At 40.5% G+C, this 19,152-nt stretch overlaps 2 protein-coding genes across 2 annotated transcripts in view; one reads left to right on the top strand and one right to left on the bottom strand.

The window, feature by feature from the left end:
- fbxl17 (F-box and leucine-rich repeat protein 17) overlaps positions 1-15,937 on the bottom strand; it is a 226,726-nt gene extending 210,789 nt beyond the window's left edge. Inside the window, exons 1-6 of the mRNA XM_038703083.1 lie at positions 15,734-15,937; positions 13,846-14,354; positions 12,615-12,995; positions 12,328-12,450; positions 11,811-12,068; positions 11,509-11,640 (exon numbers count right to left, since the gene is read on the bottom strand). Of these exons, the coding sequence (XP_038559011.1) occupies positions 11,509-11,640; positions 11,811-12,068; positions 12,328-12,450; positions 12,615-12,995; positions 13,846-14,334 (1,383 nt within the window). The 5' untranslated portion in view covers positions 14,335-14,354; positions 15,734-15,937. The remainder of the gene's footprint in view (positions 1-11,508; positions 11,641-11,810; positions 12,069-12,327; positions 12,451-12,614; positions 12,996-13,845; positions 14,355-15,733) is intronic.
- A 631-nt stretch (positions 15,938-16,568) lies between these two features.
- prxl2c (peroxiredoxin like 2C) lies at positions 16,569-19,066 on the top strand. Its single transcript, XM_038703084.1, has 6 exons — positions 16,569-16,797; positions 17,096-17,164; positions 17,936-17,989; positions 18,068-18,173; positions 18,269-18,403; positions 18,494-19,066. Exons 1-6 carry the CDS (start codon positions 16,615-16,617, stop codon positions 18,622-18,624), a joined length of 678 nt encoding a protein of 225 aa, XP_038559012.1. The 5' UTR covers positions 16,569-16,614; the 3' UTR covers positions 18,625-19,066.
- The last annotated feature ends 86 nt before the right edge of the window (positions 19,067-19,152 follow it).

Here is a 19,152-nt window from a genome sequence, read left to right as displayed (position 1 = left end):
TGTCAGAGGTCGCACGAGGGGTCGTTGCTCTGGCACACATTGGTGTCTCACAGTGGATTTGAACCAGGGTCACTCACACCAAAGGCATGTGTCTTATCCACTGCCCCATCACCACCCCCAATGATTCAATCATTGAAATCAATGATTATTTCGGTCATTTATATAGTAAAAATAGACCGTATATTTGCTGGTTACAGCTTCATTTCATGTTGTGATGCTGCTGGTCATAGTAAGCAAGAAAATGTAGAAACATGTGATGGGCATCTATTAATTTTGACTTTTTATAAAGTAAATAATTAACTGAAAAAACAGATTAATCGCAGTCCTAAATGATATTCTGAAGTGATTAAATGGACAACCACCAATCAATAATCAACTGAAAACATGTATTTAACAGCCAGAATTAGAACAATGAGGCTCATGAATCCCACCATCCCCTTTAATATACTTCAGTAGTATGGAGTTTGGAAAAACAGCATCGTGCTGTGCTGAACAGTTTCAGAGAGAGAACAGGAATCCTTTATTCACTCCCAGCCTAACCAGCTCCCCTCACAAGTCCATCAGCAGAGCAAGGAAGTAAACCCACCAGGAAAGAAGAAAGATAAAAACTCACCAATGTTAAATTTGTACTCAAAATAAATCTCCTCCCAGAGCAAACCAAAAGAGCACCAACTCTGTGTCTCTGTGCCGCAGCCAGTAACAACTACAGCAGGCTGAGAAGGAAACACAAACAAATCACTCCCCTTCTCTTGTGACTTCTCTCAGAAAGCCGGTCAAGTTATTTCTACAATATGGCCGTACTATTACAGCATCTAATAAATACCAGAGACAATTTAGAGGGCCTAAAAGGACTTTGTAAATACTAAAACAAGCAAAATCATGTGTAAAATGCTGCATGCTAATTCCACACTGGACAAAAACAAAAGTATACTTAAAGATATCAGCATTCTCACAAAAAAGCACAAAAACTTGGCGATATGTCAGATTATTTGTTTTAAAAGTTACAGCTGTATTTCAACTTCGTTTGCCATACACCTTATATATGTCCTTGCTTGCAGGGTGCAAAATTAACTTTTTTGTCCACCAGCCAATGGCTAGTGAATGCTCAAAATCTACGAGCCACTCAATAGATTATCATTATTTTTTTGGCTGGTAAGTGAAGTAAATCTAACAGACATTTGCATATTTTACCAGCATTTAATATTCATAAAATGGTAATATACATTAAATTATAACTTCCAACATTCCCCACATACTTTGATTGGCAACAAATCCCAATGCAAATACTGCCGTTCAGTTGCATTTTACAATTTGCTTTTTAGAGGTGGCATGAATCAACCATGAACCAAGTCAATGGACAAAATTTCAATATGATGTTCCAACAATCAGCACTTCATTCTACAGTGAAAAACCATACAGTGTAAAAAAAATGACCCAATGAGCTTTTTTTCAGTGTGATGCAGTTAGCGCTAAACAAAAATGTGCAATATTTAAACTTCTATGAAAGACAACAGCAAAAGTGGAGCAGCCTGATGGGCAGCTGTCAGTCTCTGGAACAGTGAGGTTTTTCTGACGTCAGGACGCGCTTCAATAAAAAGGCTCCAAGCCTCCAGAAATAGCCTGACAGGCCTCTTGGAAACCCGCTTCTGGGAAAAAAAAAAAAGGAGCTCAGACTATTCCAGAGCATTTCAGCGATCATTCCTAAGCCTCGTCCTAGAAAAGATGGGCAAGCTGCAGCACGACAGAGGCTAACAGGCAGCAGTATGTCAAAGACAGAACAGGAGATGGATGGGAATACAAACATCATAACAGACAAGTGACAAACCAATAGAGGGTCAAACTAATGTACCGTACTAAACATGAGCGGAGGGAAGGCAGAGGCCGAGCACGAGAGGTGGAGCAGGGGGCAAAAACAGAGGGAGAGAGACACAGAAACCGTACAGGTGAGGGAATCCCATATATAGCATGACCTCGTTAACCCCAGAGGCTCGTTAGAGTCTCGTTACAGCAGCATTCTCCAGGCCCATCCTCTGTCACACCTTAATTAAGTCCATCGACCCACTGTGCTTATTAAACACATTCATTACCCCAAGTATTGAACCGCTGCTGCCATCACCAACCCCGAATGCATCACAGAGGGAAGTAGAAAGGTGACGTCTGCTGGAGGGTGAGATCGGATACGGGGGAAACGTTGAGGAGGGGACGGGTCATGCACAAAATGGACACGCAACGGGCAACATCTATAGCTGTTCATACAGACACACACCGTTCTGCCTCCTATCAATCATCACTAATGAAGTCAGTGATTAGCGCTGCTTTGGCCTCTCAATCACAAAGAGACAGCAACAACAGGAGGAGAGGGGGAGGGGGGATCGAGATGGAGGCTATGGCTTGTTTGAGAGAGGAGGAGAGTGATGGGATGAGTAGCGGGAGCATGAGAGTGAAAAGAGGTTAAAAGGTGTTTAAAATAAGAGGCAGGTAGACTTTCTCTCTGTCTTCTCCTCTTCTGTTTTACATACAAACTGGTCCGCTCAGCTAAAAGGCGAGGCCTCCATCCTGGCGTCGGGCTCCTGCTTTAAATGATGACATCATTTCTGCCCTTCTCAAACAAAAGGAAAACTCATCATCAGAGAGAGAGGGAGAGGAAGGGAAAGAGCGCAAAGAGATTAAGAAGAGTAAAGGCGTGAGCGAGGTGTCGGAAAGGGCCATGAATCATAGTGACATCCCTGGCTGGGTGTCAGGAGCCACTGCTGTCTGGAGCTGGATAAACAGAGGGTCTCTAAGGCAATGATCTTCAAACACTGGCCAGGTCAGAACCCGGCACTGGCCCTCAGGAGAACTGAAATGGGTGCCAAATTCTTTTCACCTAAATAAATTATCGAAAAGTTACTGGTTGTGGTGTTGCCAAAACCTTTCCAACTTGCTGCTGGCTAGCAGGGGTGAGCCAACCACCAAAATATTAAATTTGCTTTCCTGGAGCTGCTGTAAGTGCACTTTAAGTGAAAGTAGAATCACTGGTTAAAAAAAATGTTTACAAGGTCAAAAAAAGCTGGATAAAACAAGGACTAACACATTAACTGCAAATCTTCATTATTTTACTAATGTTAATGTTGTTTTCTTGTTTAATCAATTGGTATGGAAAACATGAAAAAAATGTGAACATCACAATCTCCTAGAGCACAACGCGATGTCATTAAATTTCTTTGTCCAACTAAAAACCAACACTCAAAAATATTAATATTATTGTAAGACCAAGAAAAGTAGCACATTCTCATATCTGGGAACTTAAAATGAGAACTTAAAGAAATGAATTTAGTTTAGTAGTTGAATTTAGTAGTTCAATCTGTAAACTAAGGTATATCTGAAAATTGTGAAAAATACATATCATATTTTCACCATACACATTGTTTGTTTGAAATTGCTCGTTTTAAAAGGGACAAACAGCCCCAAACCCAGAGATGTTCACTTTACAAATTGTCACATTTGAGAAGCTGGGATCGACAAATATTTGGTATTTTTGCTGCTTTTTAATGACTGACACAATAAAGGAATTACAAACATAACTGCCAATTAAGTTTTGTCAATCAACTAATGAATCAATCTCCACTTATCTCTAAATCTCATATTACACTATTAAGTTCACCGAACATAAGTATTCCTTTGTCTTATTTACACTGTAAAGTGTCAGCATATAAAATCTAACAACAGTGAGTTATTAGCTGGAAAGCAGGATACATTTTGCACAGCTTGCACACCAGCCACCAAGTAAAACATGTTTCAAGCGAGATAGAAAAAAATAAATAAATGTGGGTTTCATCTCAGCTTTAACCCCGTCTCCGGCTGCAGCCCCTCCACATGCTCAGCCAGAGTAAGCAATGAACAGAAAAGGAATGGAAATGGAAGTCACATTCACATTAACATTCTTCTGCTGCTTTTCCCGGTACTCTGGTATCTGCGGGCGAATTCTTGATAACGCCATGGAGACGAGTGGCGCTACAACGTCTACAGTGCAAAGAGATTACATATTACCACAGCAAAGGCCATTCAGAGTTTCTGGCTACAGGTGAGAAAATGCTTATTTTCATTTCAATAGTATTCAAATTCTTACATAAATTACATGCCACTCAAAAGGACATGAAAGGTGCAAAAAGCAACAACCCACTTATTTGTGCAGGAAAATATTCAAGCCTCAAAATCAACAGGTTATAAAGCCTCATTCTCATCCAAATCAGACTGACTTTAAATGACTTTGTGTGAAAATTGCTTTTTACAACATGTCGCATGGTTGGGTACATAAACCACAAAGAAAAAAAAGCATAGGTATGGAAATGAAAAAATTCTGTTTCTCAAATATTTATTAATATCCTCAAGTTTTTAAAAGCAGTATGGGTTTTTTTAATGTGCAATCGAAGAATAACACTTGGCTGCATAGGGCTGCCTTCACTGCTTGATAACTTTGCATTATTGCCTTTATCCAGGCTTACTACACCCTCTGCAGGTGGAAACCAAGCACATCAACCAAGAGCACCTGAAGTTGTATGTCTACAGCAGTACACATTTCAGGTGCTGTATACATTTAGCACTTCAGAATAAGTGTGCTGATAAGAGACCCGAGTGCAATGTAATTCATTGTTAAGGTCATAATTGTGAGTTGACTTGAAATTACATTACTCTATTACATAGACAAACGGGGAAAACACCTAAACCAATTCATTCACACAACCACAAAAAATAAAATACAAAATATGAAAGTGTGAAGATCAAAAGAAAAAACATGTCCCACGCAACAAAGGCATGTTATGCCAAAAAAAAGCAAAATGTGCATTAATCAACACAAACACAAAGTAAACTGACCATCTCTTGTACTGTGTCTCATGGCTTGAGGAATAAAACCAAAATTCCTTCTGTTTGTTGTACATACAGGAAATCTAAAACCTACTCCTGATGGCATTTGCTTACGCCAGTTGTCTAGGATATGTTTGGGGTAATTGGCAATCATGTGTGTCTTTTTGAGGACTTGTTCAGGATTAAGCGATGCAAGACATCTCTGTGTCTTGGCAGTAATTGTATAGCTGAAGTTAACAACACACTGAATTTGGTTTGTGTCATCGGTGGAGAACAAAAGGAATATAAACCAGCAAACACATTTTAAAAAGTTAAAAGAAACATTAAATGTTGTTAATATTCTCTAATCTAGTCTGAAGAGCTTACCTTTGATTTAGAGACTATGCACAGAAGAATGTCAGGGTGCCATTAACACTCTCACATCAAGACCTACTGTAAATGTAATATATTATACTACTACAGCTGTTACTATTCCCAGTACTAACTTTTCCCCCCAGGCTATAGAGCTGTTGAACAGCTCCACACCAATGGATGTCAATCTAAGAGGACAGCAAGCTAAGAATTTTATTGTGCAGTGCAACTCGTACTCTGTGCATAGGACAATTGAGTTTTTAATCTAACTTCTGCTGGTAAAAACTACTACTACATCAGAAAAAAGACGTGTAGGCATTGTTGACAGAAGTCACCCTCACCACGTCAGATATTTAACTTTGGCACAACCGTGTAGATTCATCTTTGGCATTCTTTCACTGTTATATCGGCAGACCCACTTCTTAATTATAATGTCTGTCCTTCACTTCACTTGTTCTCATTCCACAAGATTAATACTTTAAACTTTTCTATGAGGCACTTAGGGAATCCAAGAGAGCATCCTGCCACACCAGGGTCTTTTTCTTCTTTTTCAAAAAGTAATTTCACCTGTGTTATTGATAGAATCAGGTGCAAAGATATCTAATATTGATGCTGAATCTTTTGCCGGGGTAACTAATGTTGAAAAGAAAACACTGCAGCAAGGTGAAATATCACTTTGGAGGCACACTTCGCATTTCCAAAAGTGCTTTCACTTTCTTTCTCTCCCCTTTAAAACTTGTTTTGTTGTTGGGCAGACAGCGGAGGGAACATATCGACAATGTCTGTGTCTGAGTGCAGCGGGCTGTCCAAGTTGAAGTCAGTGCTCATTAATGCATCTGATTACTCTACAGGCAAAGGCTGATCAGGAACCGCTCCAACACATACACATACACATACATACACACACACACACACTTTTTGGGGACACAGATCAATAAAGAGGCACTTCAAAAGAGCAATGAAGAGGAGGATATCGGAGAGAGGAATGTGCTGTTAGCTTAGACTACATACTGAGAATGTAAGCAGTAGTAATGGTGAAAATAAAAGTTTTAAAGAGTATAATTCACATAGTTTATTACTTAAACTAACCTCATGTCCTTATCTTAATGAGTCAGTCACAGTTAGGGCTGCAACAAACGTTTTTTTTCATTATTAGTTAATGAGCCCAAGGTGAAATGTGTTTTGCCTGGCTAACAATCAAAAACCCCAAAGTATTCAGTTGATAAAACAACGCCTACTAAAGGTCCACTTACTCGCTTCGTTTGACGGTATCAGATGGCTTAAATCAGTAGACAAGAGAGTAAGTGGAGAATGTCTTGAACTGTCAACAGTGGCATTCACTTTATCATCATTGAAGTCTAAGAAAACCAGCAATATAAGAAGTTGGAACCAGAGGTTTTTTTGTTGTTGTTTTTTTTTTTACAATTTAGCTTAACAAATTACTTAAAAGGTGCTCTGTGGAGTCTTCTCGTAAACAAAGTTATGTTTACTTCCTTGAGGTCTAACAAATCTGTTGAGTGCATTTCCTTTCTCATTAAACACTTGCACAGCCAATTTCTGAAATATTTTTAAATCTGTATTGTTTACATCCATTCTGCACCCCAACGTGCATGATACAAACAAAATGCTGACCCAATTGTAAAAACATTCCTAAAGGTCAAAAACTACACGTGGTACTTTTACGCTACTCATCCATTTCCAAAATGCGGATTATGATATTGCAGATTAATTTTGACCAATGTTACCTTTCATCATTGCAATAACCACAACTACAAGAAAAACAATGTGATGATAAAGAAGATTACAACAACAACAACAACAATAATATATTCAAAAGTGGACAGTAAAGCACAAAGAGAAAAGTTAAGGGGAAAGGAATGGATGAAAAATTGGAAATGAAAGAACAATATTGTTTAAATAATGTTTTAAATAAAAAATAGAAAAAACAAGGGACACCAAAAGAGCAATGGGGATTTAGGACTATTTATTAACAGACATCCCCGTCTCTCCACGGGTAAGTTCCATCTTCACCCTACTTACATATGGCTACCTTCCAAATCCACAGAGACAAAGAGAGCAAAAGACAAAAAGAGCAAACTAAAGAGACTTCTTGATGACATGAAAGCATGGAAATTCTGGATGGGGGCAGAGCTTTTACCTCACCAGACATAATCCAGCGCCATTAGCAGTTAAACTGACTAAATACATCATACAACATCTGACATTCAACATCCTGAAAAGTCTAAACTCCTGTCTATGAAGACTGGAGGGGATTGCAGAGATCTTGAAGAGGAGACGGACAGTATATTTTGTGTGTGTGTGTGTGTGTGTGTGTGTGTGTGTGTGTGTGTGTGTGTGTGTGTGTGTGTGTGTGTGTGTGCGTGCGTGCGTGCGTGTGTGTTGGTCAAGAGTGGTTCTATTTATCTCTAATTACAGTCAAATACGTGAACAAAGTTTCCAGAGGAGATTCCAGTGCAGCTGGCAGCTATTCAATTCATTCGCTCCCATGTGTGTGTCGCTTCGAGTGTTTTTTAGCTATGCCCTGCATGCGTTCAAGTTAAAAGGTCTATCCTATAATAACTGACATATATCATTATCACTTCCTTTGTCCTTCCTCTCCCTCTAATCTGGCTAATTAAATCTGCTAATGTCAATATACAATTTAATCTGCGATTACGTTTGATTGGACCGGTAGAGCCTCACTGTCGTTCCCCCTGCCAGTAAAAACCAGACTACTTACAAGCTAGACAGACAGCCAATCAGAGAGGCCTTCCTCACATGACGATGGCCAAGAAACGCCATTTACCCTGACAGTTCGTCTTTTCCAGTGTTTTACGTTGTTCCACAGACAAACACATCCCAAAACGCCCGAGTGAGAGAGCTGGAAAACGTGGTGAAAGCACAGGAGGGAAGCTCTGATTGTACATGCAGAGTGGTAATTACACCTAAATTGAGGGCACATGGTAATCTATGTTAGGTCATCTCCAATTCCACTTACATTTCCACATTTTGCACTAATTAAAAAGTGTAAATAATCAGTGTGGGTATGTGTGGGGGAGAGTGTGTGTGTAGGCAGATACAAGATGAGCCAGTGGAAGAATCTTGCCATCACACTGAAGGAAAATTAAGTGCACACTCTTTGATTTTTACAAGACAGGAGAGCAGATAAAGTTTTTTTTTTTTTAAGAAAGCGGAAAAGAGCAGAAAAGTGCTTTCCCAGCAAAAATGTTTGCAGATTGCGATGTGCTATTAATTGAAAGGAGCATCGGAGCAAAGTTACCGACACAGAAAGATGACTGACAAGAGGTTTTTGCAGCTTATAGTTCGTCCACCAGTTGGTCTATGAAACTGACAGTACTCAGAGTTTAACTTTCAGGGCTGCCTCTCCCCCCTACGGCAAATTGAAGTGAGATGAGGAAAAGGGGAATTTGCTATTCTCAGAGCCTTTGCCCTTCGAGGTGGTGGAAGAGAACAGAATATGAATGGGGGGAGAGAATAAAACACTTCAGAAGATGAAAAGAAGCCTTGAAAGGCAACTGGTGCAATATAACCAACTCTGGCATAAATACTGGATGAACAGCAATAAAGAATGCAGGTTAGATGTCAAAAGGAGCGGAGACACCAGAGTCACCTGCTTTTCACAAAACACGGTCTTAGCCCAGGGTTATCTGTAGCCCTGGGCTGATTTGTCCCTGGGCTAACAAGCAATGGAAGAATAAGCGTCAGTTTGTCAACTGTAAACAACATTTGGAGACACTAGTCACTGCTACAGACATCCTCAGCACTGCATTAGAAACTTTCAACTGTCATTTATTAAAAGAATAACAGGTGTGCCCTTCAGTATGATAATCATGACAAGAATATATTTTAAACATCCTTTAACTCTGTCTTTTGCAATTAAAGGAACAGTGAGAAATTTCACAAGTGCACATTGCATTTTTGCATTATGGCAAAACATATTTCCAAAGTCTCTAAAACCTCCCTAAACATGGCATCAGTAAACTAACATCCGAGATTTAGAGTTTTGTGGTTTAAATGTGTAGGATGCTTATAAACAAAAAAAACAGAGCACCATTAGCAGAATTACTACTAATATTGTTAGTGCTAGTGCTGATTAAATAAGTTCTTAAGGCCACAAAAGCTTTCCCTAATCCTATTTAACCATCTACAGAGCTAGACATGGTCTTAACGGAGAGAAAAGACCCTGCAGCATGGAACTGAAACCACAAACACGACAATAAATAGGGAGAGAAAGAAAAAAAATAAATTACAGTATGTGGGTGTGCACATGACAAAGAAAAAGGCAGACGGCGAGTGAAAGACCACACAGAAACATCCTGTAGCAATTCAATTATTCAATTTTGGAGGAGGAGGAGAAAGAGAGGGCAGATCAGAGTGAGTGAACGGCTCATCCTCATCTGTGATTGATTAGGAGAGACGGAGACAGGATCCTTGTCCCACAAAGGCCAGCAGAGAGGAGAGGAGAGAAAACGAGAGGAGAGGCTTTCACTATGGTGTCCCATGACTGCGATTTATAGCGCACTAAAAACCAAAGAGCCCATCTCAATGCCGTTTCCTGGATCAATTCATGTAAAGAACAAAGGTTCAGCCCACACGATGGTCCCTGAAGTGTTCAACCTTTCAATTTTTTGCATAAACCTTTCAGAAAAGCCTTTTTTCCCACACTGCTTCAAACCCTTTTAGTTGGTCTATAAACAGCTGACCCTGGGTGAAATAAGATCCTCAAAGTACAAATGGTTGAGTCACCTTTTAAATTCTTCATAAAGCCGAGAGCATGCATAATTGAACATACAAAAGACAAAACATGAAAAAATATCTATAAGCGTTCATGCATACAACAACATAGTCACCAAAATTCATTCTGAGACTGTAACTACAACCATTTTCCCACAAAGCAACAAAATCTGTTTCTTTTTCCTGAGAAGATGGAGGAGAGAACCTTAGGTATACTTTAAAGCTGTCAGAGAGAATAAATGGCCTCTGTGGAAATATGTAAGTGTTTCTGGGTCGTCTTAATTCCTGGCAAACTTAATGACAATTTTAGGCCAGGCAACCAGAGCACCTAGACATAACAATTCCCATATAAGCTCAGCCCATTTCTCTCCACCCTACTGACAGGAAGCTAAAATAACTGCAACGATCTCACGTCTGAAAAATGAGCATCTGAAATTGATACTGCGGCACTGAAATGTTCATCAACAGCAATATTAATCTCTCACCTTGTGGTAATCGCTAATTTCATATACTATTAAGTTGATGAATGGGGTTTTAACAAACTGAGCTATTGTTAACAACTTAAAGCGGACTAATTCATCAAGGTCATCATTACTCATGCGCGGCAAAGAAACATTAGCAGGGAAAAGTGAAACAGCATTAGTGAGAAAAAAGAAGATCTTAATAAAGGGGGTGAGAAACAGACATGCCAAATGACTATGTATGGTCTCTTTCTGTATCAGAATCCAATACTAAATGACAGACACAGTAAAAGAGGATATGCTCATTATGCGGTTGTGATTTGGTGGAGAAGTGCACAACTCAGCATTAGTATCAACAAGCTGTGGCCTACAAAAAGACAGCAGCTGGCAGGCTGTTGTCAGACATTGGAAAACAGTGACATCTAGTGGTGGTTGAAAGTAGTCTGTCCCTTTCTTCTGTACCTGGGTCTTCTATTAAAAGAAATATCACGGAGGGGAAAGTGATAAAGGCAGTTGATGTTAGGGCCAAGTATAAAAACAAAACCAGCTGTGATAATAAGATTAGTCATTAACTGATTAAGGCATTAATCATCAAACATATGTACGCCTCCACACATTTGCATTCACATAAACGTGTGGTGTGGTGTTAATATGAACCACATGTCTTTAAGCATTAATGAGTTACAGTAGTTTCAAGAAATTATCTCCCTCTCATTAAATTAATTATCATTTATTCACTAAGAACCTCTGAGCAGAACTTCATACAGGCAACCTGGATCAAGAATTGTGTCTTGATATTTTAAGAACAGAAGAACAGACTGACCAGTTCTCTAAGATTGCTGATTCAGAAATGAATAAATCTGTATATTAATGTAGAAGTTGCCTGGCAAATCTACAAGCTGGTGGTGCACTTATTGGAAGGAGGTGTATCGGGTTTTTGGCTGTACACGTGTGTGAATTGTTATGGAGAGCCTATATGTGATGAATGCACACTTGTGTGTCTTTGCGTTGCCGTGGACACACTTGGTCTCCAGTAAGAGCAGAAACCCTGAAGCAAGCAGGGAGACGAGGAAGAGACCAGAAGTGTGGAACTGACCAGCTTGTTCTCTTGCAAGTAGAGTCTCTGCAGTTTACGGCATCCTCTAGCCAAGGCCACCATGCCCTCGTCTGTGATACTGTAGCACTGACCCAAGTGGATGTCCTTTAGCTCACTGCAGTGCTCTCCCATCTAAAAGGCAAAAAGAAATTATTCAGGATACATAAGATTAAATACTGGACACCCTCACCTGTCACCTGAATCTTTTTATTTGATGGGGACAGGTGTATCACAGACAAAAAAAAAAAAAAGAAAAGAAAAGAGGCGTCTCTTGTGTCTCCATTCTGGCTCTAAATGCATACCTTTTTTAGTGCTTCATCTGTTAGTTTGTCCTGGTTGCCCACATGCACCTTCACCAGCAGAGGGCAGTGTGTAGCCAAGGCCGACAGGGACATGTCACCAAGCTGCTTACAGCGGTATGCGGTGTACTTCTGCAGGCCTGGACAGTGTGAGGCCAGGGATGCCACACCATGGTCATAGACCCCTCGGCAATCAGAGATGTTAATCTCTGTCACATTTTGCCTGCGAGAAGCTATTTTCACCAGGAGATCATCGTTTACCTGGGGAACACAAGGAGAGATGAAAGTCAGCAGAAACAACTTTCTGTTAAAAAGGTTGCGATCAGAAGATCAGATTTGATCCCAGAGACACCAAGGCGCCTCCTGGTTACTCAATCCAAGCCAGGGAGTTAACTAAATATCTAAATTATAAAATGTGAAAAACTGAAAGGACAAACTTCGTACAACTCCACTGTAAAAAAAAAAAAAAAACAAAGGTTAGAGAGACTCTGACAAGAAATACACATCCCTATGCGCTTACTTGTTGTAGGCCACTGAGGTCGATTTGCTTCCAGAACTGGAAGTCCAAGCAGAGGTCCCTCCAGTACTTACAAACCAGAGAGGCACACAGACAGCGTTCCTTCACGGTCAAGTGGGAGAGCACCTGAAAGGAGGATTAAGAAAGTAAAAGCCATTCAACATGTAGTACACAGCATGTGTGCTATCAATGGCCATTTCTGCCTTTGTATCATTTATTGTACCAAACCAACAAAAATACTTCAGTAGATATAAACAAAAGGCCAATTTAAATCTACAATGAGCTCTGACCTTTAGAAGGATGGAGGAAGGCAGGTGGTTGATACTTAAGTTATCAGCAGCATCAGAACTTCTCGCCTGGCAGTCGTCATAATGATGCAGGCAGCAGGGGGACGAGTCTGAACTGTGGGGCAAATCAGCATGAAGACCCAACCCGCAGCAGCCATCAGCAGGTGAGGAGGTAGAGGAGGAGGCAGAGGAAGAAGAAGCGGAGGAGGAAGGAAGCGGACAGAGGGGAAGGTGGCAGTGGCCAGTTTCGGAATTCGAGGCGGCCTCTCCCCCACCTCCTCCCACTCCTCCGTTCTCCAGCCCTCCGTCAGGGGCAGCGAAGGCGCAGCGTGGCTGCTTGCAGGGGGTGCACCTCTGCACCTCTGAGCACTTCCTCTTACACACCTGCAACCAGAGACAAACACAGATCAGCCAATTGGAACCAGATTTTCTTCAGGCAAGTCAAGGCAGATTTGACTGTAAAGTCTTTTATTACAACTGCAGTGTGGAAGAACATTACACTGTCCACATATGGAGCATAAAGTCAAAATAGCACGCTTGACCTTGGATCCTCTATGAGAACAAACTAAAACAAGGAATGAAAATAGCTTTATATGTGTGTGACTTCTGCAATTCTGTTATTACACATTGAGAACACAGAAAACCCGCTGTGCAATGTCTTTCAAACACTTGGACTTTGTTGCATTAAGCTTTCAGAGAACTTTTATAGACAGTACATGCTTTTCCTTATTTTTTTTGGCATTTGTAAATAGATGCTCTCTCCCATTCAATTTACAGGGTAAATCTGTTCTACATTCTGTGGTAATAGTAAATGTGATGGTTATTCTGCCTGAATTTGCATTTGGGAATTAGTTATTCCTTGAAGATTCCCTTAAATAATTTTCTGTTAATTTCAAGTTGAGCAGGCTTTCAGCTGATTCAAAATTGTCAAAATAAATTAATGAATAGTTGGATTGCCCTCATTCAGTTAAGGCCTTTATCAACAAACACACTTTGGTCAACTGATACTGTTTAATGTCTTTTAGGGGTAATGAACTATTGGACATTAGTCATTGCCAGAAATGGCTGTCAGTGGTGTCAAGCGTCATTATTTTTCACAAATATTCTTTGGTCTTTAATAAGATTTTAAGAGATCCCTCAGCATTGGTCTGGGGAGGGACAGATAGTTCTGGTAAACAGAACTAATCAGTCTAAACACTACAGCTACATATTAGAAACCCCCCCAGCTCCTTACCATCTCAGTGTAGTCGCTGGTGCAGCTAGGCACAGGCAAAGGTATGGGTACGGTCACAGACACCCCAGCGGTTCGGAAAAGTGCCGGTGGAGGAATAAGTTTGGCAGGAACGGCTGATAAAAGGCTGTTCCCTTGGCCCTCCCAGATAGCCAGCTCCCGGGGTGACAACAACAACCTGGAGCAATCCTCAGGAGATGCGAGTGTTGCGTATCGCTCAGCTAGCTTCGAGGCAGCTGCTGCTCCGATGCCAACTCCACCCACACCAGGAACACTGATTCCGGTGATGCTGTTGTGACGACACACGCTACCGTTGACACCGGTCTCCAAATGGTCGCTGTCGTCGTCAATACCGCTGCTGTTGCCGTGGACAATGAAGCACAGCATGCAAGGCAGCTGCAAGAAACAGTTCCTCTTCTTCTTCTTCCTGTGATGCAACTTGCGTGTCTTCTTCTTCAGGCGGTAACCATTTTTCGAGAGAAGATGGCCCATATAGATGATTCAAGAAAACTCTAGAACAACAGGAGTCAATTCATTAGTAAGTATATTATTCAGCAGCATTTTAAGGACCTTGCAGGACTGGGTATTATTGTCAGTTTGGCTTTTGTCAATATCTTACTTACATGACAGTGTCTAATGTTGCCAAATAAGGACTTTGCTGAAATTAAATAGTATAAAATTGCCAATGTTATGACTTAAGTGAGTAAATATCTATGAAAAGAATACTTAAACAAGGCCTGCTAAAGCATGCGATTGACAGTGCTCAATCCTCAAAAACATTTAGGTCGGTAAATAAAAAGAACTGAGGCTCAATAACCAACTCCTTAGTGACATGGTGGTTAATATGGTGGTGAAAAAAAAAAAAAAATGGTAGTCTCACATAATGTACAAAATAAACATTATCACAATTATTTTCATCAGCTATTTTTATTTACTGTGGCAGAAGCAAATATTTTAAAGTTAATATCACCGGCTTATAAGTAGAACCCTGCATCAACAAGTAAGGGAAACTGCCAACAATATTCTCTGAGATAAACTATATTTATATATATAATGTGTATGTAAATACACAATAACAATCATTATATATAACTCCCCCTTGCTAGCAATTGCCTTCTTTGTGTTTCCCTGTAGACAGTTTAGTAACCAGAAGAAGGATTTTCACATTTAAAAGATTGTAACTGTAACAAATGAGGGTACCCACTTCATTTGCCTGACTCAGAGTGCTGTCAAGGACAATTAATAAATTAATATACTAAAACAGCTGGGAACATATATGATGCTTAAAATAGACCGTTTGTAGCCAACAAAGTCATTACACTGATCTAGGTAGTACACATTACTATAGTGAGCAGCTTGGTGTCACAACTAAATATTGATCGTATTTGTAATAAGATTACATGATGAGCGTAAAGCCTGGACCTGCAGTAATTACAGCACACAACAAAGGAGCAGCAAGTTTTATAGCCGTGCTTCTTTGGAAACCATTTGACTTGCATTATTTGTGTTGTGATCACATTCCTTGTCAAATGTCAACCCCCTAATTCAGTTGCACAAAATAACAGATTTGTTATTGTCATACGGCAGTCTAGTCGTCTGGTTGCTGCCGTAGGAGAAGATGTAAACAGTGAACAGGTGGCCATTTGTTTAGCACACACACACACACACACACACTAAAGCAGAGCAGTCTTAACGTGGCGGTTGTGTTTTGCCTGAAGTCGCGACAGGTTTAAATGTCTAACATTAGCTCCAGTTTAACCACATATTTACAGCCTCACTTAGATAAAAAGACACGGCTCCAGTGCTAACCCAGTGCAGCTCTCTGACAGGCTAGCTTGCTCCATCACTTGATGCTAAGTTAGCTGTACACCCAACATGAAGCATCTCTCACCACTTCACACGGTGCTCCCACACTCCGGACGGCGCTCGCATAATACTGCTATGATGCGCGGACAAGACGAGCGCTGACAAGTCCCAACAGGAGAGACACGGACGTACGAAAAACCTGCCACTGAGCTAGCGTAGTGTGGCTCCAAACAGTGGCAGCTCAGGCTCTGCTGCTGCTCCTGAGGACAACACTTCCGCACCAAGAGGGCAGCGGGAAGGAAGCCGACGAGGGCGATTCGTAATTCGTCATGGAGGCTGGATGAAACTGCCGGCTGCGGGGCGAGCGTGAAGCCCCAGTTTGTGCATGTTCGTAATTTTTTACATTTGAGACTGTTGCTTTGATGATCGAATCTTCTATTTGGTTCAAAGTTAAATACAGTACAAGCCGGAATAAACCTAGGCTGGTTTCAATGGTCTGTAGGCTACTTGGCTTTCTCTTTCCGACTGCTCAAAGTGCTTTTATACTACATCAGCTTCACCCCATTCATGCATTGATGGCACAGGCATCAGGAGCAATAATGGGTCCAGCTGAACCCAACCAGCTGATGCACGCCTGCTGCTTGAAACATTATTCAGCAGGCCTACTGAAACAGATTCCAGCGAATAAGTATTGCACTTTCATTGTTTGGGAGCTCACAAGAGACCGATGAAAAATGTCTAAAATTGATGCGTAGGCCTATATAGTTTATTTGTTTATTAACTGGGCTATTATTACATGACATTTTATGTCACATCTTTCTCTCTCTTTCTCTCTCTCTCACACACACACACACACACACACACACAGAATATGGGCGTGAATTTCCAGCTCCCAGTTCCTCCACCCTGAACACAAACTCCCAGAATAGCAGTAGGCTACGACTTCTGGAAGCCTCAGGAAAAAAAATGGCTGAAGTAGGTTCACCAATAACTCGACAAGTAACTAAAGAACATCGGGAAATTGGGACCACCTCTGTCGATATTCGTCTTGAAGACGTCGAAGATTGTTTAATTTACGACCGGCAGGGAGTCGCTACTCCGTTCAAGAAATTATATCAAGACAGGAAATCGATCATAATTTTCGTGCGGGTAGGGGAAAAACTTTGTTTGGCTTAAACTTCCTGATGAGATGCTTAAATTAAGTGCACTGAGCCTCTAGACAGATTATTTTGAAGGCATCAAAGTAGGCAACAGGTGAGCTTCAACCTTGCTGGACAGATGCCCCAACAACCTCCCATGCTATGATGGAAATGGAGAGATCATGTCCATAGGTGAAGACAGAGGGGCTAAACACTATTTATAGGTGCAAGATGAGTTTTGAAAAGTAACATAATATCTCATAATACTAATTGCCAATTAACGTGTTATATGCTGTGTGTCCCTGCAGAATTTCTTGTGCTACATCTGTAAAGAATATGTGGATGATTTGAGCAAAGTACCTAGAGACACACTGCAGGTGAGTCCTGATACACGACTATGAATTCACTGGAGGACACCAAGTGGCATTGATGCAAATTTGTAGTGGTGGAGTGTAAATGAATACACTTTCTCAAGTACTGTTGGCCTGCTGAAGAACAAATTCAAGATACTTTTTACTTTACTCAAGTATTTTTATGCAACATTATTCACAGGTTTATTTATTATGTTTTAGATTACAATTGTTCATATCTTTCCTGTCCATTGAAAACCATGTATCTCCAAACATGGTGATTTTGGATTTGAATTGTTCTGATAAACTGAAGGATTAAGTGTCCCTTCATGGGCTGAGGAATGCAGGAAGGTGGAAAATGTTTTTCTGAGCTCAATTGAGCAATTGACATTCTAGAGATATGTGGTTCTTGCAAGACAGCGACGTACAAAACATACAATGATGTTGTAGAATAGGATGCATTGCTGTAGATTAAACTACCCAACAGAATATAAAGTAGTTTAAATTAGCTCATCCTTACACATCTACAGCAGTAAAATGCAACACATTAATGCGGCAGGAATATAAATCAAAAAATATCATGCATAATACAACTTTGGCCATTTTACGGCATAAATGAGTTCCTTTCCCTTTATACGGGGAAATGTACATTTACTAAGTACATTTTTCTGATAATACAAACATGCTTTTACTTAGCTATGGTTTTGAACACAGGACTTTTACTTATAGTGGAGGATTTTCACAGTGTGCTATTAGTTATCTTGCATGTTACTTAAATGTGATGTGTTGTTGTTGCAGGGTGCTAACATTAGACTGGTTGTGATTGGTCAGTCTGCTCATCATCATATAGAGGTAATTCATGTTGTGCATATAATTTCAGTCAGCCACAGCTGTTCCTATGATGCTGATTTAGTTTTCAATCTGGTCTAGCCATTCTGCTCACTAACGGGGTATCCTCATGAAATATACGTTGACCCGGAGAGGTGCATTTATCAAAAGCTTGGGATGAAGAGAGAGGAGACATTTACAGACTCAGGTAAGACAATAACAGTATGAGGGCATACAGTGAGCATATTCTGAGACAGTAATTAATGAAGAATTGCATCTGAATGTGTGTGCTTATGTACTTAGCCCACCGTAGTCCCCACGTGAAGTCTGGTATCTTTATGGGACAAGTGAAGAGTATATGGAGAGCCATGACTAGCCCTGCATTTGACTTCCAGGGTGACCTACATCAGCAAGGTGGAGCCATCATTGCAGGGCCAGGTAAGCTTTCCTATCTCTCTTACCTTGTATATACATTCTCTCACTGCTTCCGTTGTGTTATATATTTATCACTCTTTCTTCTCTCTGCAGGCTCTCGTGTTCACTTTTCCCACTTTGACATGAACCGCCTGGACCACATGCCCATTAACTGGCTTCTGCAGCTCGCTGGAGCTCAAGAGACTCTGGACTTCAGCAACAAGCCAAAGGTCATCCATGTGTAGCCAGCGTCTAACATGAAAGTGCACTTCGCTCTACATTGTTATCACGCATGCAGGGATGCCCACATGATGCTTGTTTAGTTACATCACCATTGTGCACTGACAAATACAGTGTGTGTGTTGACTGAGTGGTAACTTTTTTTGTGAAAATACTGTCTGCAGTCTGAAGGCATTGAGTGGTGTGTGGTAGAGTGTGTAAGAGAGGTATGAATGCATTACTGTTTTTTGCCAAGTTAAATTTTCTACCTTTTCTATGAGTTATTCCATTATTTGTTATGTTGTTTAATCTGTTCCCATGCTTAGTTTAATGGTTGTTTGGTTAATATTTATAAATAGGCTACTCAATAACAACTGATGTTAGTAGTTGGTCTTATCAGAGTATTCTATTTATACTCACTTTTCTCAGCATGTTAATTATACTGAAAATAAAGTTTAATTACTATTTCTTGGCTGCATCTGTCTTGTGTCATGCAACCCACATACACTCTGCAATGCATAGTCATAATCAATTGGCAGCACCTATGTGACCAC

This window comes from Micropterus salmoides, unplaced genomic scaffold, assembly GCF_014851395.1.
Source record: "Micropterus salmoides isolate LMB-PRFRI ecotype aquatic unplaced genomic scaffold, ASM1485139v1 Ms_hic_scaffold_7, whole genome shotgun sequence".
Classification (NCBI taxonomy): domain Eukaryota; kingdom Metazoa; phylum Chordata; class Actinopteri; order Centrarchiformes; family Centrarchidae; genus Micropterus; species Micropterus salmoides.
This window is presented reverse-complemented; position numbering and strand designations above follow the sequence as displayed.